The sequence below is a fragment of the Eublepharis macularius genome, chromosome 17 (genome assembly GCF_028583425.1).
Source record: "Eublepharis macularius isolate TG4126 chromosome 17, MPM_Emac_v1.0, whole genome shotgun sequence".
Classification (NCBI taxonomy): Eukaryota; Metazoa; Chordata; class Lepidosauria; order Squamata; family Eublepharidae; genus Eublepharis; species Eublepharis macularius.
In genome coordinates, this window is record NC_072806.1 from 30,212,179 (window position 1) to 30,238,186 (window position 26,008).

At 42.8% G+C, this 26,008-nt stretch overlaps 1 protein-coding gene across 10 annotated transcripts in view; it reads right to left on the reverse strand.

Annotated features, from left to right (window-relative positions):
- NCOR1 (nuclear receptor corepressor 1) overlaps positions 1-26,008 on the reverse strand; it is a 122,501-nt gene that overhangs the window by 70,716 nt on the left and 25,777 nt on the right. For 8 of the 10 annotated variants that reach the window (XM_055001553.1, XM_055001555.1, XM_055001554.1 and 5 more), the window contains exons 7-14: positions 25,242-25,298; positions 20,714-20,766; positions 18,486-18,552; positions 17,277-17,449; positions 16,038-16,158; positions 14,644-14,822; positions 12,452-12,506; positions 10,744-10,845 (exon numbers count right to left, since the gene is read on the reverse strand). In XM_055001553.1, the coding sequence (XP_054857528.1) occupies positions 10,744-10,845; positions 12,452-12,506; positions 14,644-14,822; positions 16,038-16,158; positions 17,277-17,449; positions 18,486-18,552; positions 20,714-20,766; positions 25,242-25,298 (807 nt within the window). The remainder of the gene's footprint in view (positions 1-10,743; positions 10,846-12,451; positions 12,507-14,643; positions 14,823-16,037; positions 16,159-17,276; positions 17,450-18,485; positions 18,553-20,713; positions 20,767-25,241; positions 25,299-26,008) is intronic. The other 2 variants (XM_055001560.1, XM_055001556.1) reach the window with 1 other exon arrangement.

Sequence of the window (26,008 nt, forward strand, 5' to 3'; positions counted from 1 at the left end):
GGCTTTGTTTGCCAGTGAAGTAAAATAAAAGAAAGAAAACATTTCAATCTTTTTATTCTGCTTGTTTCCCACAGTGGGATTCAAGGCAGTTTACAAAGTAAAATACGCAAACGGTATCTAAAGCAGTCACTTGTAATCAAGTTCTCTTTAGGTAAAACCGGACATAAGGGATTCTAAAAGAAATAAAATTTAGCAACAGCCAGCACCAGAACTCAGCCAAACTCAATTCCACAGACGAATCACCACCGAAATGTCCCTACCCCTTCTGGACACCTGCCTCTGCCGTTGATGGGAACCAAAGAAAGCCCCCAAAGTAACACTGGGGCAGGTCAGCATAACCACTGAAATTGACTAAGTGCAACAAAACTACCTCAACCAATGAGCAAAGACGCTTAAAAACAAAGGACTCTCTTTCAGGCACAATTTTATAAAAGAATACAGGGGAGTGATGCCGCTAACAGCCCTGGAAATGAACAAGACAACTGAAGGTAAGTCAAAGGCTCCCCACCCCCACCCCCCATATACATGAAGACCTTATAAATACTTCTTGATTGGTGAGGCCAAAGGGTGAGGAAAGCCCCAATGAGCCACAAGATAAAATGGCCAACAGATGTAAAGCAGGAATCCCCAGTCACCAAAATTAAAAAAGACTTAAAATTCCTCCTTGAGGAGACCTTGTTCAAAAGAGTGAAATACGAGAGTGAAATACGAGTAAAAAAGAGTGAAATACGAAACACTTAACTGGACATTTCAGGCTTCCCCCCCATATGAAAACTGCTGTATTTGTATCTTCGAAGATGTATCTTCAGAGACCATAACTGAAATCACAGGCCACAAATGAGACAAACTACAGAGCAGCCTTTGACACAGTAGACCATGCCATCCTGCTGAGGCATCTGGAGACAGAAGTGGGCATCAAAGGAGGTGCCTTGGACTGGTTTAAATCGTTTCTCATGGAACAGACTCAAAGGGCTGCCGTGGGAGATCAGCTGTCTCCAGAATGGGAATTATCTCGTGAGGTTCCACGGGGTGCAATCTGTGGAACCTCCCCCGCTCCTATGTTATTCAACCTGTATGTAAAGCCTTTAGGAGAACTCATTCGCAGCTATGGAGTGGGATGTCATCAATACGCAGACGATGCTCAACTCTATACCTCGCTATACAGGTCCCCACAGGATGCAGCAGAAATCTTGGATCGCTGCCTGACAGCTGTGATCAAATGGCTGAAAATGAACAAATTGAAATGAAACCCGGACCAAACGGAAGTGATGCTTGTTGGGAAGGCAGAGATCTTGAAGGACACTGTACTCCCCCGCTTTCAACGGAGTTCGTCTGACCCTTGAAGACTCGGTTAAGAGATTTGGGGTTATACTGGATCCAGCACTACTAGTATAAAAAGCAAGTCACAAAAAATGCTTTCTACAACCTCACTCTAACCTGGAAGATGGCTCCCTACCTTGAGATGGCCGATCTGGACACTTACCATGTTATGTACCATGCTATGGTAACATCAAGACTTGACTATTGTAATGCACTATACATAGGTCTCCTGTCTAAGTTAACTAGTAGACTCCCGTTGGTGCAAATTGCTGCAACTCAGTTGTTATCAGGAGCAAGCAGAAGCATAAATATCACTCGCATCCTGCAGTCACTCCACTGGCTACCTATCAGTTGCCATGCTCAGTTCAAGGTATTAACTATCACATACAAGGCTCTTCATGGCCTGGGTCCAGCATACCTACGGGACCACCTCTCTCCCTATGTTCCTCCACGGCAGCTTCACTCACCTGAACAGGATCTCCTGCAGGAGCCACCATGCACATGGGTGAAATCAACAGCTGCCCGTACACGTGCATTCTCTGCGGTGGCCCCTGCTCTACGGAACAGCCTGCCTAAGGAAATCAGGAAAGCCCCCACTGTCCTGGCTTTCCTCAAACAATGCAACGCTGAATTATTCAAAAGGGCTTTTTACTCAGATAGGAGGGCTGAATTTTAGGAAGGTGGTCTCAAAGAGATGCTTCATTAATGAGTTAGGGAACCACAGACTTCACCACTGCGTTGCTTTAGGTGTGACCCTATTGGGTAGTTCTGTGTTGTCTAAGGCCTAGAACTGCTTATGCTCTGTTTCAGCAATTCTTCAACGCTCTATCAGATTTTTGCTAATGTTAGTTCTTTCATTTCATTTATTCACCCTACGGCAGTGTTTATTGAAATGTCCTTCATATTGACTGTACTAATCTCGCACTATGTGATCCACCTTGAGTTTCAGTGAGAAAGGAGGACTATAAATGACATAAACAAACAGGAATGCTGGACTGGGCTTCAAATGGAGCACAACTTTGAACTTATTATTTATAAGAGAAAACGTACACAGCTACAAATCCAGAAGGAAGAAGCATCTTAACTTGGCCTGTCCCGTTTTTGTTGGAATCACAGCCACACTTACACGCAAAACTGAGAACAACTTCAACATCCCAAAAACTGAGAACACAAACAGGTAGAGAGCGACTGCTCCTAAGACAAGAACCTCTCAAGACCAAACACTCAGGACAAATCTAAAACATTTTAGTTCTCACCAACAATCATCCAAATACTACAATTTCAACATTTTAAGACAACGGCTTAAACAGAAGACAAAGATGACATATAGCAGCCACACAAGCCAAAAAGCTAGACACCTGGAGCTGGATTATCAGATTGGGCCTGATCCTATTCAAGTGACAGGAGTACTGAAGGGAAGAGAGACTAAAGAGATGAGTTTCAATGAAGAGTGATCGCAAGCATCAAAGTTAGGGGGTAGGTAAGGAAGGAAAAGCCAAGACATCAGTTGGGAATTCAGCAGGCAAACCGTGCTGCCGACGACACACTTCTTATCCCTGTGCAGGTGCAGTACACGGGGATAAGAAGCAAGTCAGGGCCAAAATGGTTTGCCTCCCTGCCACCTCTGCAGGGCCTCCAGAGGCCTGGGAAGGACCTCCAAACAACAGGAACAATTCCAGGGTGGAAACTCCTTGTAGGAGGTGATTTATCTGACAAACTAAATCGATCTTCCCCAATGCAAACTACTCAAAGAAATCTCTCTCTTCATTGAGCTTATGCAGGTGTTTGAGCTGAGAGATACTGGAGGGAGTTTCCTCCTGAAGAGAGGATTATTCTCGTGCATATAATAACTATCCCCATTACTTGTTCTCCAGGTCTTTGCAGACTTCAGTCAAGTTTCTAAATTTTGCTTACTTATTTTACGCTGCTTTTCTCCTATAGTGGGGGACTCAAACCAACTTGTAAAAATAATACATGTATTAAAAAAATTTAAACAAAAATATACAACTCCACTCAGTTCAATCTTACAGCAGGTAATGAGTCACAAGGATATCCTGGGCTGGAGCTGGTTTGGCTGCTTCAGCCCATGCAAGGCCACAGGCTAAGAACTCTTTGGTTCTTGCCCTTTGACTCATGCCTCTGGCCACACTCAGGATTCAATTACCTGAAACACCTGTTAGCTAATACCTAGTTGGCCAGACCAAGCAAAGGATAAAATGCAGCTTCAGTCCTAGAATAGTCAAACAAAGGTCCCAAACTGGAGGCTAAAGAGTCTTCTCTTTAAATAGCAAACAGCAGAACACAGCAAGGGAAAGCAAAAAATATTTTGAAGCTAATGCCCCATGCACTGATGGAGTGCCTTTAAATCTTTAAATCTGTACTCAGAGGCATCTGTCTAAGAAAGGGAAAAGATAAGGAAGAAATCTTGGAGGAGGGGAAGGTGCAGCAAAAAAATAAAAGATAAAAAGGAAAAAAATCAGACACATTAAAGACCCCAAAGCATTGTTCAATATAAAACATGCATCAATCATATGAAGTAGGATCTAAAAGTAGTAGGCTCTTGTCCAGACAATTCTCCCCTTAAACCATACTCAGATGGCACAAGCCTTCTAAAAGGAAAACTAATATCCAAGTAGCTACAAATTGTGACTGGTCTTGGCAACCAACTCTTCTACTAGCCAGCTGCAAAACCCAATCCTACCACAATATTACCTCTAACAATCACTCTTGGAGCTAACAGAGTTTATGCTAATTGAGATAGTTAACTGGAAAACAGTTCTTTAAACTTCAAAAAATTCAACTTATCTTTAATCTAAACTAATGAACACGTATTTTTACTTTTAAGCTGTGATTTTCTAACTGTGACCAGTTTGCCCTTTCAAATTCTTAATTTTATTAACAAATATATGATTTTTACAGCACAAATATTTTATTTATTAAAATATTTGTGCCTGGCTTTTTTCTCTTGGCTAAAGGCAGTTTACATATAATTAAAACATTATAGATAAAAGCCATAAAAGCCTCAAATGCCACTCTGACAACCAGCTTTTCAAACAGCATAGCATGGGTTCATACTGTAGAACATGTACATTTTCTGGTGAAGGAAATTTTTCCACAAAATATGAAGAAATGTGGTCTAATCCATGAATTCTTTACATTTGAAGTTTTGTTTATACCTGTCAGGTGGTGCTTAGCGTCACCTGTCCTACCCAACAAGACCCTGTGTAATGTTTGTGCTCTAATGCTACGGGTATAACTGAAGGCTGACACTATTTCTTGACTGTGATGTGAAAGTATGCAAGGGAGGGGCTGTCTCTATTGTTATCTGTAGGTTCTTCTAAACTCCTCTCTTCTTAGCCTGGGAAGAGATGCTTGCACGGACACTCACAACTTTGAAACTCCTCATACGTCAGCTCTGCTTTTTCCCGCCTAGATTTTCTCTCCTCTTGAACTTAGCTGACTGTTACCTTAAGGGGGTGGGGATTTGGGAATTCAGCCACACTTAGAATCCTATATATATGTCTTGTGCTTGTCGAGAAACGTCATTCCTGGCAAAGATGGAATAAGATCCTGACACTGGTAGCTTATCACTAAAGTTCTTTAACTCATGCAGTGAAGTCTTTTTTGAGAGTTACTTGGCAGATCTTTACAATGCCCCAAAATATACAGGCAGTACCGTATTCCACCTTGCGGAATGGCCTGCTTGAAGAGGTCAGGAAAGCTCCCACCTTCCTGGGTTTCTGCAAACAATGCAAAACTGAATTATTCAGGAGTTTTTTTACACAGGTAAGAAGAGTTGCGCTGTGAGGAAATGACATAGATAGATGCTTGTGATAAAGTGACTACAGATTATACTACTGGGTACTGTCTGTTGATGTAGGTGTGCTTGTTAGTTTCCACATCATTTAATTATCTCATGTCAAATTGCTTACATTTTCTTTCAGCGCTCTGTATTCAGATTTACATCTGAATTCAGATTTCTGCTATCCATATCCTACTGCATTGTTATTGAGTGTCCTTGCCACTGATCGTATCAATCCAACCTATGTAACCTTTCAGTCTCGCTGAGAAAGGCATACTATAAATAACATAAGCAAAAATAAATACATTTGAGCTTATTATAAATGCTATACATTTGCTATTGAAGGGATGATCCAAGGCCTAAATTCCTGTCCAAAGAAGGGTATTGTTTTATTTATTTTTAGACTGTTTTACTACCTCTCCCTCGAACAAGGCCTAAAGCAGTTCACAGCTTTAAAAATGATAAATATTATATATTAAAACTAAAAAAAGATACCACAATTGAAGGATCCTACAAGAATACAACCAACTGTAAAAAACAAAATATAACTAGGTGGCAAATTGGTTACAGAAGTGAAGGTGACCAGCAAGTTTTCCAAGAATGAGTTCAACAGCACCTTGAAGTCAAAGATATTTTTGGTTCATAGATAAGGAGAAAGGCCATATTTTAGTCTAGAGCACATGCTTTGCATTTGGAAGGTTCCCAAATTCAGGTTCTGGCATTTCCAGCTTAAAGCATTTCCAACAGCTTTGCAGGGAATAATCTGTGAATGGAACCCTCACCTGCTCTGCCATTCAGAGCAGACAATACCTAATGGGCCAGGACAATGGTCAGGGCAGCTTCATGTGTTCAAAGCTGCTGCCCTTTGCAGACACCAAGCTCCATAAAACACAGCAGGATTTATCTCTGAGTAAATATGCATATGATCAAGGTGATTATCAATGGAACACCCTGGCTACTGTGTCCGGAAAAAAAATTTAGTAGTAGCAAATCTGATACAATTTTTTTTTAAAGGAACTCTTTAGTCTTACCTACAGGGCAAAGGCGGTCCTTTATGTAGTAATAATGCATTTGTTTTCCTCCCTCATCCCTTTTTTCTATAGCTGAGAAGATCAAGACAGAAAGGAAAGCAGAAATGGATCCCAGAGACCGCCAGAGTTGCTTCAAGTCACAGAACAAGCGTGAGGCTGGAAATGAACTAAAAATCAGCTGCAGGCCTAGAACTACAATGCTCTTAAAGACACAAAGCTGTATGTTCGTTTGTCCTAAACCACTTGAAGACAAAAATATCTTGGTAAGTGCTTCTGTGGGGACACTGCTCTTACATAAACTAACAAGCATTTCAAGCATATTATGAATCACTCTCTGATAAGCCATGCAAAAAAGCAACTCCAAAATACAAGTATTTCAAGAGCACAAAGATTTGGCAGACAAAAAAAATTATAAAATATGAAGGTGCAGAGGTACTTTAAGTATTGAAAATAACAAATCCCCTGGCAGGTATGCTGTCCCAGCAAAGTTCCACAAGCAATTCATCAACACAATATTAACACAACTAACCAATTTAATACCATCTTGGAGCAGGGCAGAATCCTGGAGACATGGCATGGATCATGATAGTTCCTGGACAAAACAAAGATCCCACTATATGTTTATCATACTGCCCTATTACCCTTCTCAACAAGACGCACAAATCTTCTCGTCTCTGTTGTCTGGTAGCCTCAACGGTTTAATTACCAAATCCATCAATTCAAACCAAATCAATCAGGCTTCATCCCATCGAGGAGAATCTCAGACAGTATTACAGAGCAGACATGAAACATTATTCGTGACTGTCAAGTCAAATCCGTCCTACTAGCAATATTTGTAATTAGATGACTTTCTTTTTTCAGTTGGACACTCCTGTGGGTTAGCACAGCATTATATAGCAATCCAACTGCAGTTGTAAAAGTTAATGGCTTTAGAGCAACAGACTTTCTGGTCCAGTGGGAAATGTGATGCCCTCTCTCTGCTAGGTCTTGAGAACTCCTAACTGAAGCAAACAGAGACAATCTTAAAATTATGAGTATTAAAATGGAAAAAGAACACTGTATTTACTGATGAATCTTAAAATTATGAGTATTAAAATGGAAAAAGAATCCCGTATCTGCTGATGAATCTGTACTGTGCATTATTTCTCCATTTCTATTTCTCCATATTCAAGGTATAAAGGATGGCAGATTTTAAATAAACCAAAAAACAGATCTATTAATATACCTTGTCAGATTAAAGAACGCTTGAAAAAGTATTTGTGTATAAAAGGCTAACATTGCCATGGTAATAGTGGTCAATGCAACAAGAAACAGATCTGCAAAGAACAGCCTCTTGACATTGATGGATAAAATAAAAAGATATATCTCGATGGAGCGCCTTAAATATTTCATGGTTAAACAGAATGACAGCTAAAGCCATTGTTCTTCCAAAGTTACTACGCCTATTCCAGACAATTCCTATTAACCATTCATAGTAAATACAATAGCAGCAAGTTATCTTTGCTAAGTTTCTATGGGCAGGCATAGAGGCCAGATTCAAATCGAATATAATATACCACTCCAGAAGTGGAGAATAAGCTCTCTTAGCCTTAAAGTACATTGTGAAACAATGTTATACTACTAGGGAGAACCTAAAGGAACTTAAATGGCTTGATTTAAAGAAAAACATTTAGGAGGTCTCTGGAAGAGTTAGTATGAGAAACAGAAGAGGACCTATATACATAATCAATGGAGATACAGTGAATGTGGGGAGAGATGTAAAGGGCCAGTGAAAGAAAGAGGAGAGAGAGAGAAAAATGGAAAAAAGTTTTCTTCCAAAGGTTTTTCAATTTTCCCAACAGAAAAAAATCAGATAATTTAGGGGAACACTTATTTTATCTTATTGAAGGAGAAAAACCTTGTCTTAACAAAGCATTCCACTACTTCCAAATCTACATCATGAACAAGTCTGGAGATCTCACTTTTTCCAGTTGAAAAACTTGAGGGAGCACTAAAAAAAAAACCCCAATTATACAATGAAATGAAATCCTGCCCTCAAGTCATAGTTGACTTATGGCAACCCTCGTGGAGTTTTCAGAGGTGGTTTGCCATTGCCTGCATCTGCAACCTTGGCCTTTATGGGAGGTCTCCCATCCAATTACTAACCAAGGCTGACCAGACCCTACTTAGCTTCTGAGGTCAGGCTCTCCTGGGCAATCCAGGTCAGGGCCCTGTACAACATACATATAAAATATTTTCACTTTTTTTGTTTAAACATAAATAATTTTGGCAACGATTAATATCCAAACATGCTGGTTATGCTTCCTGCAGCTTCCTATGGTGGCTCTGCACTTCTGTCCAAATAATATACTACAGAATTTGTTTTCTACCTTCAACTTTTATTGTTTCCTACCTCTCAAATGGCAAAAATTAAAGATACATGTGCTATGGTAGCATAGGGTACAGCAGTTTGCAATTGTTTCTCAAGTACTGGATATGTTTGCATTTTTTCATGCAGAAAATGGATATTTAATGGATATTTAAAACTTCTTAAGTATCATACGCAGTACAATTTTATATGCTAACAAAGTTATCAGTGATGCATTTTATGTTGGTCCATCAGTTAAAAGTCGTTCAGGTTTGACAGGAATATTCCAATTTCCCCAAAATGTCAAGGCCCTCCCCCCCCAAAAGCTGGGGGGGACACATTTTTTCCCTGTGACTTCAAAATTTCCAGAAATTTTAAATGTGGGGAACATTCGTATCAGTAAAGTATCACTTTACGAATTAATTAAAATTGGTTTTCCATTCTTGCCACTGCTAAACCACTTGACTCCATTAGTTTATCTTGCAAAAATTCCCAGCTGAATGCTCCAAGTTACTTTTGAAAGCAACTGACATGGACGGCCTCCACTCAAGAAAGTTTATGCTGCGATAAAGCACACAGTAGCTCCAGACTATTCCACAGGGAAATCAGCCGGTCACTCTCATACTCCTTATTCAAACCATCAGGGAAGTGCTATTTATAGACTTTTTAATGTTTTCTTAACAGAGTTAACATTTCCTTAACATTTAAATCATTTAAAAATATGTTTTATTTATGCTCCCAACCAAATATTATTTTCCCTCTATTATTCGGAAAACTCCCTTTAATAGAACGCCACTGATTACTTTTGTAACTAATTAGAGTAATAGTCATTACATATGAAATAGATTTGAGATCACTGTTTCTTCTCCTTCATTCTTTCTTTTTGCAAGATGGTTCCTGAATTACCGCAACAAATCAAACACAGAGACACAATGTACTCTTCGTTTCATAATAGGGAGAGGAGAAACAAAGATGTCTCCTCCTATTTTCTACCTTTCTCTCTGCAGCTGGTCCATTACTTAGTCTTGTGCTGGACTGACAGTAGGTAATAAACTGCAGCGCCAAATGTCCTTACTCGTGTGGTGCTGAATTGTTCTTTAAACAGGTTCCTTACCCCTCCTCCCCACCCCCAAGAAGGATGAGAAATACACAATACACAAGAAATGGCAGCTACTGATCTGCAGCTTTGGGGGCAATGATAAGACAGGAAGAGCTGCTCACCTGGGCCAGGTGACAATCAAAGTCAGGCAACTAGGCAGGGAAACTTTTGCAAACTGAAGTGGTGGTGGGAGAGGAAGAAGTGGCCCTTTTGCTTCCAGGCTATGAACAGTTAAAGACAGCTAGATAGGCAAGGCAACAAACACTGCAAGATTAGCTTGAAATAAACCAAAGGCACAAACACAGCAGCCGTGCTGGGCTGCAAACTCATCTCTTCAGTTGTGTTTACAACCTTCCAGCCTGCCAGCTCCAACCTCATAGACAACCAAGCTGAAATGAACCTAGCCATCTTCCTGAGGGGCGGGATCATCCACCAGCCAGCACCAAAACAGACCAACCCACGTAACACAGATTGAGGTGTGCCACAAGTGGAGAGCAGCTTACTGAGCAAGAGGTCCAGATGGCTCATGCAAGCAAGCCAAACCAGATACTGAACAGGCTCAGTGGCCAGACCAACGAAAGCTTGAAAACATGAGACCAGCACAATAATTAATGCCTGGAATCCCCTCCCAGACCTCCAATATTGCTCCTTTTCTCTATTTTCCTTCCTCAGATAGACTGCTTCAGAGTTAAGAAGCAACTAGTTCTATGCAACACTGAGGGTTAAAAGCCAACAGATCCCAAACTGTGCTATGGCAGATCAATTTGGCAAGAGATGGGCTGAAAAATGCCTCAGAAAATTAAGCCACCAGTCAAGACACACTGACTCGCCCCTCTGCCAATATACATTTGGTGGCATCATCCTAAGGAACAATGCATGCAGTGGGATTCTCTGACACAAGTTGTGCTATGGTCAACAAGTCAGGAAAATCCCAGAAATACCCCAGTCCCGTTCCTGAGCTTTGACAGAAAAAAAAAGGGGGAGCAGAAAGCGACATTTACTGGCCTACGCCGCTGAAAACCAGGAGAAAACCAACCTTTTAGTTCAGGAGCTGAGAAAAAAAAATGTAGATAGTATCAAAAGTCTGAAAAACACTAGCTCAGAAACACTGGCACAAGTGGAACTTGGCATGGGAAAAACACACCTGGTTTCTCCCTCGCCGCTTGCCGTAGTTCCTTCGCACTAGGGCTTTGTAGTTTTCATTTTTCTTGGTCAAGTAGTAATACAAAACACAGTCCGGAACATTCTGAAACAAACAAAAAAAAGGATACATTTACAAGCATTAAAAATGATAAAGGGAGGGTAAACAAATGCACTGGGCAGAAGCCTTTGCTCACAACAGTTTCTGTCACAACGTTTTGCAAGACATTTCATTATTTTCATTGGGTCTACCCTGACTGGAACTTGTCTTTATAGAAGGTGGTGGGCAGCTTTTCAAAACTAGAGAAATTGCCTTATCACCAAATGCAGCTCTTGTGAATGGTCTCTTGTACTTTCCCTGATTATAGGTGAATCTTGCGTCATTGTGTCTCAACCTGCATTTCCTGACTCTTAATCATGCTGCTTACAATGATTTTCTTTCATAATCTTGTATGCATATTATACACTCTATTATATATTTTACAGTCTACCTAGCAAGGACCCTCAACATGCATCTGGGAACTTGGGGGTTCAAGTCCACCCAGGCCCAGGCTAGAAGAAAAACCACATTAGTCTCTGATAGGGATGCCAGGTCCCCAGCGCTTACCTTTTTTGTTATTCCTGGGTGATCCTTGCGTACGCACATAGTACGTGCGCACTTCTGCAACTACACAATGGTGTCGCTTCCAGGAAGTAACGTCATCACGCAGACATGGGAGCACGTGCACACTTCTCAGAGAGCCTATTTGGACCCCCTGGCCAATTTGGCCCATTTGAGCCAAAATCGGCCCGCCGAAAAGCTCAGGAGTGCTCTCAGGGGTGGTGTGATGATGTCACTCTTGGAGGTGATGTTGTTACATCACCCCGGGAGCGCACCCGGGGTGGTGTTCCCCCACCTTTCCTCCCCCTGCTGGCCAGGTGAGTAAAGGCAGGAGACAGAGGGTGGGAGTGGGAGTGGGGGATCCCCTGCCCCCAGCGGGGGAATGGCATCCCTAGTCTCTGAGGTGCCAGAAAACTTCCCTTTATTTTTGTTGCAACAGACTAAAAAGCTGCCAGGCAAGGAAATCATTCAAAGCATCTCTCTGCTAGGTGCCTGGTCCTCAACCATGCAGAGAGAGTGTCATGTTCACCTCCTCCTGGTTCGTGCCTTCTTAAAAATCTATTTAGAAAAGCTATGCATATACAGTTATCTTGAAATCTATACATAAAGGAAATATACAAGTTTACCAACATATTTGGAGAATAAGCCATCTAATCGAGGACATGTCCCTTCCTTGACTAGTTAACTTTGTTCTTCCATTCACTGAATAAAGGTTTTCCATAATGTATCAAGCTGCTTCATTATGTTTCCCATGCAGTAAACTTAAGCATTATAGATCACTTCTTAAAGGTTTGGACCTTGGGCCAAAATGACCGCATTTAGCGCACAGAGAAGAGGATGCCCCCCTTCATCCTCAGTCCCTGCTACTGTCCCTTCACCCCTTCTAGATAAAGAGTCAGGCATCACAGAGCAGGCACAGCAATGCCAAAATCTTGCAAGAAAAGACACCTTGTGGGGTTTAGTTGTTTCTCTCCCGCCTGTCTATGAGTAAACTGCTACTACTAACATGTGGCAATGTGACTTTGCCAAGCAAGGGGTGAAAATGTGTGCACACAATAAAGGGAAGGAAAATCTCTACACTTTGAGGAGCACACACACAGACCTCCCTTACCTTTCTTTCTAAGTAGGAAGCAATTAGGCCAAAGTTCTTGGGGTGCTGGACAAACCTGTAGAAAAATGCAAAGGAAAAGCAAGTTTCAACTGCCAGCACATTTGGATTTCCAAGACTAAGGGAGCAATACTAAGCAGGTCAACTCAGAAGTAAGTCCCATGTTATTCAACAGGGCTTGCTCCCAGGAAAGCATCCTGAAGACTATAGCCTAAAAGTTCCCCCTAAATTACATGGGCTGTGCATACTTTGACCTTAAAATAAAAAAAAAAATCTGTGCCAAGAACCGCTCAGCTCTGCAACTTCAACAAATTACAACAGATTTAAATGCAAGGCAGTGGGCAAAGTACTCAAGGGGCCCCACCATCACCACATACCTAGTGGAAAACCCCTTCCCCATACTATTGGTCTCTTTCATTGAGATTTCAACAGGATCATCTTGCGAGACTCGACCTTATCTTCACAGTCACAAGGGCTAGAAATGTGATGCTGGATTTTTTTTAGAAAAAGAACCTAAAAAGCTGAGTTCGGGGATGCTGCATTCTGCATTCAGAACTCAACCCAACACAAGAACAGAACACATACAGCCATGATCACTCCAATAAATGGATCAAGAACTAATAATAATACAGCAGAAAAAATAGATTGCATTTATATCCTGCTTTACTTCCTTGGAATTCACGGAAAGCTACGTGGCAGCAACTCCTGCTTTCCTTAGTGGAGCCCAACTTGATTGGATCCACCTCATCCAAGATTTGGTTTCCAAACACTGGCCACCTGCGAAGCTCATGGGAAACTGTTTTCCCTGCTGGGGATACTGCAGGGACTCAGAAACGAGTTGCTGGGGACTCGGCAACTCCCTTGCTAAGTTGCTGGGATTCAGAAGGGCACTAAAGTCCAAATGTTGCACCAATATAGATAAAAGCACATCACAATAATCAGTACTAAGCAACACTATGCCATGTACTTGTATGCTAGATGAACTCTCAAACTTTGCGTGAACCGTCTGTGTGTTTTTTTCTAAGTGTTAGGTAATTCTAACAGGTGTGCTTTAATCTTTTGACAGTTAATTAAAATAGTGGACTCTGTCGAGATTAATGTTCCCCTATCAGAGATTCAACCAATGGTGATCTCTCAACTTAACTTTTTCTGACACTTCTCAGAGATTTATAGTTTTGTTTTGCAAGTTTGAGTATAACGTCATTTTTTACTAATTGGAAAGTTGTACAATAGAAACTATGAATATTCAATGAAGCATCAGCCCAATTATCATTTGTTTGTGCTGTCACGTGAAAAGCTTAGATATTTGCATATGATGACTTATAAAAATGCAAATTCAGATAGAATGGCAGAGCTCTGATGGAAGAAATCTCTTGAGAGAATTTAGGTGAGAATTTATCTTTGCCTATGCATTTCATAGAAACTTTGATTATGTTAAACTTAGAATTTATTAGGAAATGTTAGCAAACATTTCTTACCGCCTTTCTGTGTTCTGTTTTTATAGGATTTATATTAATAGCCATTTATATTTTAATTACTTGCTTTATTAAAAACTAGGGTGTATTTCCAATAAAGTGAAATAAACTCTAGACAGGTGTCTGTGTGTTTGATAAAGAGTTGCAAAGTATAATAACATAATAATAATAACATTTGATTTATATACCGCCCTTCAGGACAACTTAATGCCCACTCAGAGCGGTTTACAAAGTGTTATTATTACCCCACAACAATCACCCTGTGAGGTGGGTGGGGCTAAGAGAGCTCAAGAGAACTGTGACTCGCCCAAGGTCACCCAGCTGGCTTTGTGGAGGAGTGGGGAATCAAACCCGGCTCTCCAGATTAGAGTCCCGTGCTCTTAACCACTACACCAAACTGGCTCTCCAGTTTGAAGTAATATTGAACCCTATATAAAATAAATGTACTGATAAAGGTGGTTCAAAGAACATAGCTGTTTGACAGGTCTGAAAACTAATTGCTGAAAGCTTTCCAAGAGAAAAGATACATCTTTCTTTTGGTTAAGTGGAAGCTTAGTTTCAGAAACGGGCAAAAGCTCGTTACACAAAGACGGAGGCTCTAGGCAGCTACTTCCCCATCTCCACTTTAACCCCTCTGTCAACAAAAGCTACACAGCTAATAGTGTTACTATTCTGAAAAACTGGCTTTTCATTCATGCACACCTCCCCCTCCCCAGTTACTTTTCTTTGAAGATCTCCTTTTCATGGTCGGTCCAGACATTCATGAACTGCCGGTCCTTGTACACCTTCATGGGGTCTTCCATCAGTCCATTCATGTTAATAAACTTCACACGTCTCTGTTCCGCGTCAAACATCATGGGAGGAATTACTGAGAGCTGGCGCATCTGTTTCTCGTTATTCTACAAAAGGAAAGACACACCCCATATACACTTTAATAGTACACAGCTTCTGTCTTTGCTTAAGGGGACCTAAGTCAGTCATCACAGAATCAAAAACACTTTTTAAAAGCTCAGCTCTCACGGTGACCTTCCAATATTAATTTAAAATACTTTTTAAAAAGAAAGATCACTCCTTTGGCAAGGACATCTCTACTTGGCGCTGGTGCTATGAATCTGTCTCAAAGAGAAAAGTTCCATAGCAAAGACTTTGAAAAGTTTGCCAAAACTCAATGCTGGACATCCCATAAGACCCACTCTATACGAAAAACAACTACTTCTGGGTTTTTAGTTTGAGACTCCAAACAACTGCATGACAAGTGGTGAGAGGACATGGACTGAGAAGAGCTGAGTTCAAATATCCACTCAGCTGGAATTATTTTGGGCAGGCAGAAGCTGCCAACCTCTATGCATGTCGTAGCGCTAGGATTGTTGGGAAGATAAAATACTGCCTGCCCACCTCAGCCATGACATGCAGAGCTCCTGGAACTGAAGGGAGAGAGTCACGTGGGATATAATTAAAGGAAGCCCCCTAGATCAGCTGGTAAAAGGCTCAAAATCTGTTCATGCAGGAACATGTAGATTAAAATCTAGATTTCCTCAGAGCATGCACAGAATCATCTCTTTAATCTGGAACTAATTTCTTTCAAAGCAGAAACTGGAGATAGCAGACAAGAATTGGTCTCCAGCTTAAATTATTAATTTAAGAAGTTACTTGCCTAGCAGAAGTAACTGGATACTTCATGTGGGAAAAGAATTGCCCTTTTAGCCCACTAAGATGCTGCCTATGCCCTTCTTGGGCTCCCAATTCTACCCCTCTCTTCCCTCTATCAGAACAACCAACTGGAGAGCACCTAAACATGAGTCTTTGCCCTCACCGCAGATTGAAAGGCTGCTGCCCTCTCTTCCCTCCCATCCTTTTGACAACTTCACCTCTGTCAAATTTTAGACTGTAAACTTCTTGGGGCAAGAACTTGCCTCTCACCATTTGGCTGGTCACAGAGCAACAGTACAATATAAACAAAGAACCGAAGCAACCTCATCTAAGCATACTAGCATGGATTGGGAGAATGCAGCGTACAATACATCTAAGCGTACTAGCATGAATTTGGACAATGCGGCGTACCCCTGCCCCTCCTCAGATTTCTTGACAGAGCACAAAACAGTAGCAATCCTCACCTCCTGCTCTGAAAGTCCATCAATTATTTCTGAAATTTCATGCTCACTTCGAGCAATAGTTGCCGAAAGGCCAGCCCCTCTTTGACCAACCCTAGGAATGTAACAAGAAAAGAAGTCCCGGCTGAAAAAAGGAAACATTTCAGAATCAATGCGGGCCTTTCACAAGGCAGAGGGGAACCCTCCAAAAACAGAACACATACTCATTGACAAGGACAGAAAATTTAAAACATTTTTCACACATTATTCTATACAATACTACAATTCAAAGTCCCCTGAAGCAGCAACAGGTTCAGGACAAAGAAAGCACATCTTCACAGGACACAGAGTTAAACTTACGGCATTCACTGCGTCAAGATGTGTCGATGGCCCTAGCTTAGACTGCTTTTCAAGGAAAGGACCAGATAAATCTAAAAGTATTGAGCCATGACAGCTAAGTGTCATATTTAAAGGCAGTGTAACTCCAAGACCCAAAGGCAGGGGGCAGGCAATAGCCATCACCTTTTTGTTCTGCTTATAGGCTTCTTCAGACCCCTAACTGGCTGCTGCTGGAAAAGGGGATGCTAAACTACAGGGACCTTTGATCTGACCCACAGATTCACATGACAGTATTTCATTACCAAGTGGCTTTGTGAAACATGTCAGTGGGCCCTCGAATCTGAGTCTGGGCTGTGAGATTCTCAGTTCTGCACCAAGACCAAGTGGACTCAGCAACCTACACAGCTAGCAATCTGCCTTGTAATTTTCAAGCTGGCATAGTGCAGAGGTTACACGTGCAGTGAATAGACCTGGCATTCCTTGGTTCACACCCCACCTCTGTCACAAAGACTCCAGGCAACTGGGGTGGTGGAGTTAAAATTTCTCAGGGCCTCAACAGCATGTCTGCCACATAAAAGACGGCCTACTCTGTAGGACAGCTGCAAAGGTGACTGAGGTACCACATGTCAGGACACTCTCAAGTGCATCTGCATGTGAAGCCGGAGCACTGCCTCTTGTGCTTTCGGCCACAGAGTACATGAACAGCACTATATAAATGCTTCATAATTATTCCCATTATGCTACCACTCTGGATTCTGCTAGTCACAGAGGCTAAATAAAAGCATCACGGGGCAACAGAATCTTCTGAGAATTCTGAAGAGCAGTGCCCTGCATGAAAATCACCTTCCTAAAGGCCATTTAAAAAAAAAAAAAACACACACACACGAAGGAATCTTCTAGTGACTTTGATGGTATGACAACTACCTTTGAAACCGTTCCTGCTGTTCTCGCTGCTTCCGGATTTCAGGGAACTGCTTCTCATAATATTCGCGCGTCTTGCTTTCCTTGGCCTTCCTGCGGGGATTATTTTCTATCCTGTCGACTTTTTTCTCCCATTCTTCCATCAGCTGGTCGTAACGCTGGCAAATCTTCTGCTCCTGTTGAATTCCACACGCAGAGCAAACGAGTTACGAGAGCAAGAAGTTCAAACACAGCGAAGTGTTATTGTTGAAGGCTTTCACGGCCAGAAAACAATGGTTGTTGTGGGTTTTCCGGGCTGCATCGCCGTGGTCTTGGCATTGTAGTTCCTGACGTTTCGCCAGCAGCTGTGACTGGCATCTTCAGAGGTGCAAAAGAACCCCCTCAGGATACAGTGAAGCCTCCCTCCATTAGCATTCCACACCCTGGGAAACTCTTACAGGATGACTCAGCCCAAACCCACCTTCCTGAGCAGATATAAATTACCTGCCAACATCTTCTCCACACTGAGACACTGAGAGATCTCTGTCTTTTGGTGCTACACCTCTGAAGACGCCAGTCACAGCCACTGGCGAAACGTCAGGAACTACAATGCCAAGACCACGGCGATGCAGCCCGGAACATCCACAACAACCACAGTGAAGTATTCATTACATCACACAAAACGATAACAAGTTTTAGCTGCAGAGACAGGCTCAGGACAAACCCACAGGTCAACCGCTGCTGCCGTCTGATTTTCACTGACAACCAGTGAGAGGTGCCATGCAGCACGTGACACAGTTCCCTGTCTGTGCAGCTAATGATGTGGTTCTGCCTGCTTTCCAGCACAGCAACAAGAGGGGAACAGCCTTTTGCTTCTGGCAGAGCTCTGGAATATAACGTGGCATCAGCCTGCACACACATAGCCACGTCAGAACCACACTGAAGTCCCGGTGAAGAGGCTACATGACAGGGCAATGCAATTCATGAACTATCTATCCTCAGAGGACTCTCCCTCCTGGGCAGCAGGTGGCAGCTCCACTCTGCAATTAGGCTTCCTCACTCTGAAGAAAGGGGTGAGAGGAAATGAACAGCAAAGGCAGTCCTCCCTTCTCAACCACAACTGTCACATCAAGATTGAAATCCTCATAACTTGCACACGTTGGCAAGCAAGGGACAGCTCACACTCACACAATCTCCAAGAAGTTACACAAACAGATAAAAAGGAACCCTTACCCTTTGTTTCCTAGCATGATTCCTTCTCTTAAAAAACAAAATCAGCTTCTTTCTCATGACTTGGTTTCTGGAAAAGACACACAACCCAGTGAGAGAGGGGTTTCCCCCAAGCCAAAACGGTGCATTTGTCTAGCATTTGCCGCAGCAACAGAGATCTGAGGTATTACAGAGCACCTGAAAGGCATTTGCAAGAGATCAAATCCAACATTCCAATCAACTGTTAATATTTAACCTTCAGTTTCTGGCTCTGGAATGCCGCAGAACTATTTTGCATTGCTGAAAAGGCCACTTAATTCAATCCTGCTGATGCAGTGGTTATGTTAGGAGCAGTCACATCATTTTAGCCATGACAAAGAGATCATGGTCCAGAGAAGATGGGGAATACAAGACACAAACACAGGATATCCTTCACCCAAAGCCATCCTGTCCCAACCTTGCCTTCAGGGCCTCCAAGGAAGAAGGCTCCTTCCGTAAGAATTCAGTAATTGCTGTGTAAGATCAGACAAGAAGTCTGATCTTCATCCAGCCCAGCATTCTGTTTCCAACTGTGGCCAGCCAGAGGCCTCTAGGAAATACATAAACATCGATGGCTTTCCCTTGCTTGCCTCCAGCGCTTGCGACAGAATGCATCTATATGGAAGTTCCATGGTTGTATAGAGTTGTCCTCTATGGATGTGCCAAATTCTCTCTTTAAAGGCCATCAATACCTCTTGCAACCATGAACCCGTCAAAGCAAATGGGCTATCTGAACACTGTCCATAACCCAACTGCCAATCTACTTAATCAATAATTTCTGAACTCCATTTCTTGTCCCTGTCTACAGAACCAAAGCACCCCCCCCACATTGTCTCCAATATGATTTTTTTTTAAAAAACCCTGTCATCTTAACCAGCCAAACCCCTGCACAACCCTATCCCAAATGGTTTCTGAAGCCTGCCCAAGCTTCAAAAGCTATTTGCCATGTGGCACAAGGACATAGGGGGCTGCTGCACTTTGAGAAACTTGCTTTGGGTTTTGCATGCAATGAGCTGTGCGGGTCTTTGAATCTTGACTGATGTTTTACAAGATCTTAAATGCTCAAGAAAAACGTCTGCTGAAACCCCAACCCGTCACAGCTCCATGCAGACACTGACTGCTAGTTTTTACATTCTCAAAAAGGGAATGGCTTTTTTATCTTTCCCAGCAGCTTTCGGTGCATTCTGAAACTGGTTTTGCACTCGACACCATGTAATCTCTTTAGGTCTGCAGCCTGTGTTCCATGTTAAGGCCTTTGTGGTGTCTTTCATTATTACAATATTCTATCCCAACTTTCCCAACAATGGCAGCTCAAGGCAGCATGCAACCTGCGTGTTCACCATGCCCTTAAATCCCTCTTTTTCTCTGTCTTTCCCACCCATCCTCTTTGTTTGTATTCATCAGCAAGCCTGAAGAATAACTTTATGCAGGGCTTTTTTTCTGGGAAAAGAGGTGGTGGAACTCAGCGGGTTGCCCTTGGAGAAGATGGTCACATGGCTGGTGGCCCCGCCCCCTGATCTCCAGACAGAGGGGAGTTTAGATTGCCCTCCGCGCCGCCAAGCAGCACGGAGGGCAATCTAAACTCCCCTCTGTCTGGAGATCAGGGGGCGGGGCCACCAGCCATGTGACCGTTTTCAAGAGGTTCCGAAACTCTGTTTCAGCTGGAAATAAGCCCTGACTTTATGGAATTCAAAAGTTTATTATAGTTTGACTGGTCACAGCAAAAAGGCATTATGTGACACTTCTGGGAATTTTTCAGTGGACCAACACATCTCTTGGCAACCTCAGTTCTTTAACAACACATACAGCAAGTCACTAGAAGTTTTAACATTTGTAGCACAAAATTCATTTCATTTATTTTTTTTATTTTGTTTTATTCTCAGTAGGATCCCCAAACTGCTCCTGAAACTCTGAAGCACAACTGATTAAAAAGAGAGCTCGCATGCAACCTAAGCAATTCTCCCCTTAGCTAAATCTTGCAAACAATCCCTGAACAGCTTTTTAAAAGACTGTGGAATCGACAGAATCACTTGAAGAATTGGGGGGGGGGGGTGGAAAAGAAAACACCCAAAGCCACCTGTGCACATTCACCCCTTTCAAGACTACAACCATTTGCCCAAAGAATACTTCAAATCTCAAACAACCTCAAACATGGTAATTTCACCCTAGAATTCCTCTCTTGGAGGAAGCATGACACAAAGTAAAATACTTACGTTTTGATGTTTTCATGGTACACCTTTGTGTCTGATGGCTGATTATAAAGTGGCTGCAGGACAGAGAGATATTTTGTTTGCATTTACAGTACTCACCTCTGAAGCTGTCTCACATCAAATCAGACCATTCATTAATCCTGCTCAGTGCTGTCTCCTGTCTAGCACCAGCTCTCCAGGGTCTCAGGCAGAGAAAGCTCTTTCCCAGCACTCAGTGTCTGAGATCCTTGAATGGGTGTTGCTCAGGATTGTTCCTGCAATGTGTGTGTAGGCCCGGGGGTGGGGGAGGGGGCAGGACACAGTTTTTTCCAAGGGAATCTTGGGGGAACAATGAAAAACTCTTACTTTTTTTCTTTCTGGAATGAAACACTTTTAAGAGAAGGTTTTACTCACACAAACTGTGCTACTGTAGCACAAACATTGATGCAAATTATCTACAGCATTACATAATGAGAATTATATGCAGTAATCATGTTGCTGAAGAGTGCCCTGTGTCACAGCTGACTTACAGTGACCTCTGGAGAGGTCTTCATAGCAGGAGACTAACAGAGGTGGTTTGCCACTGCCTGCCTCTGCAACCGCAGTCTTCGTTGGAGGTCTCCCATCCAATTACTAACCAAGGCTGATCTTGCTTAGATTCCAAGATCTGATGAGATCAGACTTGCCTGGGCTATCCAAGTCGGGGTGCAGTAATCATGTACAACATCTTTTCAAGCATATTTTTATTGTTTAAATGTGAAAAATTCTGTCAACAATTACTATGCTTTGTGGTAGGAAGTGCCCTCAAATCATAGCTGACTTATGGCGACCGCTAGCGGGGTTTTCGTGGCAAGAGACTAACAGAGGTGGTTTGCCATTGCCTGCCTCTGCAACCCTGGTCTTCACTGGAAGCTATAAGTGTTTGATAATACATTCAGGAGTTCAGTGTTTTAATGCTATAACTTTTAACTTATATTTAAGAATGCCAGAGTCCCACCTCTTGTGGCTCTGAGATTGTTTCTGTCCAAATAATCTTTTTAATTTACTATAAAATTATTCAATTTTTAACGTTTATTTTTTCCTACCTCTCAGAGGGCAAAAAATAAGATACTCCTGGCAGAGGCAGCATAGGAACTAGGGGTGTGTGATTCAGGTTTCTGATTCGAAAAAATACCTAAATCGGACCCAATTCACAAAGATTCGAGATTTCCAAAACAGTGCAAGAGGGGCAGGGAGATTCCCTCATCCCTCTTGCATCAACTGAAGGCAATGGCGGGAAGGTAGGCTTAAGTCTGCAGCCTGCCGCCAGGCACTCTATTTGCCCGCTGCAGAATTCCCTGGCCCCTTCCGCAGTGGGCGAAGGCAATGACAGGGTGGTAGGCTTAAGCCTGCACCCTGTCGCCGGGCGCTCCATTCGCCCGCTGCAGAAGGGGTCAGGGAATTCCCTGGCCCCTTCCACAGCGAGGAAAGGCAACGGCAGGAAGGTAGGCTTAGCCTGCACCCTGCCGCCAGGAGTGCCGTGGAAAGGGCTAGTTTAAACTGGCCCCACCACTCATTCACTGGATTCCAGGGAGACAGGGAATTTCCCCATCTACTGGGCATCAAGTGAAGAGGAGGCAGCAGCGGCGGGGCTAGTTTAAACTGGCTGTGCCGCCGCTCACTGACCCAATGTCGGGGAGACAGGGAATTCCCCCACCTCCCCCAGCTATTGGATGAAGAGGAAGCTGCGGGGGACGGGGAAGCTTCGATGTGCTCCAAATCTTTACGGAGCACATCAAAGTGGATCAATAAGAGGATTTGGTTTTGTTTTCCCAGCCATGTTGGACGCGCCTCTCTGCAGGTCCGAGAGGAAGCGGCCAAGCAGCCTGACCGGGTGGTTGACCTGCAAGGGTTAACCCCCGGGACTCCCAGGTAGGGGGTCAGGGTCTGGAGCGCTGCGGGAAGAGCCCCCTGAAGTCGATCCAGGGGGTAAATAGACCGTCTGCTCCTATGGAGGCCGGCAGACTTGCGCAGCACACCACGTGCTGCCGGGCCATGGAGAACGGCAACAAGCAGATTTAAGGTGAAAACCTTTAAGTAAGCGAATCCCTTCTGTTACTCTAAGCGTATGCGAAGGATTGGTGGGAGTTGAAGCTTAAGAAGGCTCGGATATCTTCCCCTTCATTGAGTTTTGGAACTTAGTTGGCAGACTCCCCCCCCCCCCAAGATGGCGACAAAAAAGCAGAGCCCTGCTGTGGGCAAATCAGTTTCGGCTGTGTTGCAGGGGAAGGGAGAGACTCTTGAAGAGGTGGTTAAATGGTTGGTCGTTGAAGCTATGAAGCCCTTTGTTGATAAGCTAAATGAAATCGGACAAAGGGTTGGCTCAGTTGAAAATGAAGTGAAAACCATTAAAGATGTAGTGCTCGAGGCAGAGGAATCTGCTCATGAAAATGCAACACTCATGAGAGCTACAAACAAAGAAGTAAAGCTTTTGGAGAATCAATTGATAGGACTACAAGTGGATTGTCCACAGACGGTATTGCATTTACAGAATGTGAAGGAGGAGGAAAGTGAAAATTTAAAGGACTTGGTGTCGCAACTTTTGGCGTCATTCGCAAAGGCAACTAAAGAAGAGTTAAAAAGCGATATTCTGGAAGTCCGTCAGACATCTTCAAAATCTGCAATGAAGCGTCAGCTGCCTTGCGAGATTATTATTGATTTTTCATCTAAGAAGACTCGGGACACCATTTTATACAATTCGACCAATGTGGACTTGGACTTTCTTGGTAACAAGGTTAAGATATTGAAGGACGTTCCATTTTTAGCTCGGAAAAGAAGATTCAAATACAAAAGGTTTGCAGCTCTTCTGAGAAAGCATGATATAAAATACAAATGGTTATTTCCGGAAGGCATCTGATTTAGATATAAAGACCAAGCCTACAAGATAATATCGGAAGTACAGCTGAAGGATTTTGTGCTTAATCATCAAGAGTTCGAGCAAGAAGAAGATCCAGAATCTGAAGGGGGGAGTGGGAAGGAGGGAGGGAGTGCAGCTATTGTAGCTGTTCAAAGAGAACTGAGACCGAGACGCAGGGGAGGGGAAGAAGACCTGATCCTGACTGTAGTTTGTATCTTATAAGATCTACCAATCTAATAGCATATTAGAAAGTTTAACTTTAAATAATTGTATTATGAAGGGAATTCAATTGTTGTAGTTGTAGTTTGTGTTCTTATGTTGTTTTTTCCATCTCCCCTTGTTTCCTTTTTCCTTTTTCTGTTTGTAGTTTTGATGTTAGTAATTAGAAAATAAAAAAAAATATTTAAAAAAAGTGGGTCAATAAGCAATTTCTGAAGCAGCGTAGCAATTCAGAAATCGCTTATTTCCGACTCTTTTTAGGGAAAGCCAAATCTTTTGCTGCACACCCCTAATAGGGACCACCAGATTGCAATGCTCATTTTGCTCATGTTTGCAACTTTTACTTGAAGACTAAATCATTTATAATTTCAAATTCCATAGAAAAGTTTTATATGCTAAGTTATTAAAATGCATTTTAGGTTGTTAAAGCAACAAAATAAGTAAGTCTGATATGAAACTAAGTATTATGCATACTGAAATTCCCCCACAAATCGCAGTCCCCTCCCTGCAAAAGTCTCTGATTTCCCAGGCCGAGGACCAAGGAGGGTGGCTCCCAGCCAGTGCAAGCCAAGGCAGAGCTGCAGTTCTAGCTCACTCCTATTCCTTCCTTCCCACCTTTGTGAGGACAGAGCCCTTTTAGTCATTGCAAGTACGGTGGCTGGAACACCTTGTATAGGGACCCCACAACTGGAACCCACGGTCAAATGTCCTTGAAATCTGGGAGTTCTTTAGTAAACAGATAGCATTAGCTCAGCTGCAATTTGGCTGGTGGAAAAGCCACACCATCACCTTTGAACATATCCCCCACAGAGAATAACAGAAGATGTATTGTCGAAGGCTTTCACGGCCAGCTGCTGGCGAAACGTCAGGAACTACAATGCCAAGACCACGGCAATACAGCCCGGAAAACCCACAACAACCATCAATAACAGAAGAGTTGCAATTCTTTGCAAGTATGATGGCTGGGGGCACCTTATTCAGGAACCATTAGTCCAATTCACTTGAAACTTCAGATTTCTTTAGTGGACAGACAGCAATAGCTCTGCTGCAATTTTAGGGTCATTTGGTTGAAAAACAGTCACTCCATCCTCCACCTCCCAAAAAGTCACCCCTAGGGAATAACTGCAGACCTGAGGGACAGGAAGGTTTTCTGTAAAGGAAGCCTTCCTCACTTTGTCAGAGGAAAGAAACAACACACCACAACAAGGACGGATGGCAAACAGAGGTTTCAGCAAAAGGGTAAAAAAAAATTGTCAACTAGCCCTATTAAGAGTTGGAAAATGAAATGACTGCAGATAGGTTCTTCCCCCAATAGAAATCAGTGTCATTTTCCCCCAACAGAAATCAGAGCAAAGAAGAACACCTGTGCCAAGGGGTCTGTAAAATCTCGCACCTGAAGTTATAACAAATTTCTTTTCGGAGCACACCCCTACTTACCAGTTCAACTTTGGGGCCAAGGCCTTCAAAGATGCGATGAGCTTCCTCGGCTTTTTTCTGCAAAGGAAAGTTATCGTTTGTTTGCAGACAATGAAGAAAAGTCTTCAAAGGCTCTATCCTTCCCTCTCTCCTTTTTTAGGATCACCCTTCGTGTGGCACTTAAGCCACAATCCAAGAAGTCCGCTGGTTCAAGCCACACACTTTCGTCTCGGGCTTGACACTCTCAGCACCAGCAACTTTTGCCTGAGAAATGCTTAGAAGAATCTTACACAGATCAGAAATCTTGGGCAGTGATAAAGTTCTGAAAAGAGCATCAGTTGGACCAGACCAAAAGGTCCATCCAGTCCATGGTTCATGGACTGGGCTAATCAGACTGTCACCTGGAAAACCTACAAAAAGGGCTCTAAAGACAAAAGTTGCCTCTGTTGCTGGTTTCCAGCAGCTGATATGCAGAGATGCATCGATACATGGAGGTCCCATTTAGCCGTGAGGGCCAATAGCTCGTAGCCTTCTCCTAGAGACTCACATGGCGCCTACCCTGCTGCCTTTAGGTGACAGTCTTAGTTTTACTGTATTTGTATTAGTATTTATGACCTGTTTGCCACTTGCTAATGTTTTATGACAGCCTTTTACGATTACTTTATACTGCTGTGGCATTTTATAATAGGCTTGCAACGGCTAAATCTAGGATGGTTTTATTAGTGAGGGTGTCAGTTTTGCTGCGCCGTTTTTTATTGACCAAGGCTGAGCTGGATTTTTAAATGGCT